Raw genomic sequence first — 594 nt, forward strand, 5'->3', positions numbered from 1 at the left:
AGGAATAACACCTCCTATAACCATTACGACATGCAGGAGGAATACACATACTACAGATAACACTCAAGAAAATTACCGAATGAAACACATACTCTTAAAAAATAATAATAATAACCCAAAAGCAAGGAACTGTATACTTTACTTAGATGTGATCCATTTTGAATCAAACTGCTTGATAATACATTTTAGTATATGGTAAAAAATATAAAAAAGAAAACTGTATTCATTAAGTCCGAAAACTCAACGAGTTATTGGGATTCTGCATAACATTTAGAAGAACAATAGTTTGTATTTTAAAGTTCATCACACTTACCTCCATTTTCCTCCCCCTCAGCATTAGCCTCCGCCATCTCTGCGCCATCCAATTCAGACTCACAGACTAAATCCAACGTGCCATCCGCTGGGCTTGATGGCTCCTCTTTCTACATTATTTTTTTAAAATGAGTATTTTTAATAATGTAATAATGAGATGACTAGCAACTAAAAATATTCAAAACACTTTTAGATCCCAAAGCATGATAATTATTTTCAACTTGGAATTTCAATATTTATTTACTTTTTAATAATATAAAGTAACTTTATGGCAGAAAAAAG

At 31.3% G+C, this 594-nt stretch overlaps 1 protein-coding gene across 1 annotated transcript in view; it reads right to left on the bottom strand.

Annotated features, from left to right (window-relative positions):
* Nucleotides 1–594, bottom strand: part of ASXL3 (ASXL transcriptional regulator 3) — a 170,149-nt gene that overhangs the window by 122,223 nt on the left and 47,332 nt on the right. The window contains exon 5 of the mRNA XM_014588632.2: nucleotides 314–422. Within this exon, the coding sequence (XP_014444118.2) occupies nucleotides 314–422 (109 nt within the window). The remainder of the gene's footprint in view (nucleotides 1–313; nucleotides 423–594) is intronic.

This window comes from Tupaia chinensis, unplaced genomic scaffold, assembly GCF_000334495.1.
Source record: "Tupaia chinensis unplaced genomic scaffold, TupChi_1.0 Scaffold000290_1, whole genome shotgun sequence".
NCBI classification, from domain to species: Eukaryota; Metazoa; Chordata; class Mammalia; order Scandentia; family Tupaiidae; genus Tupaia; species Tupaia belangeri.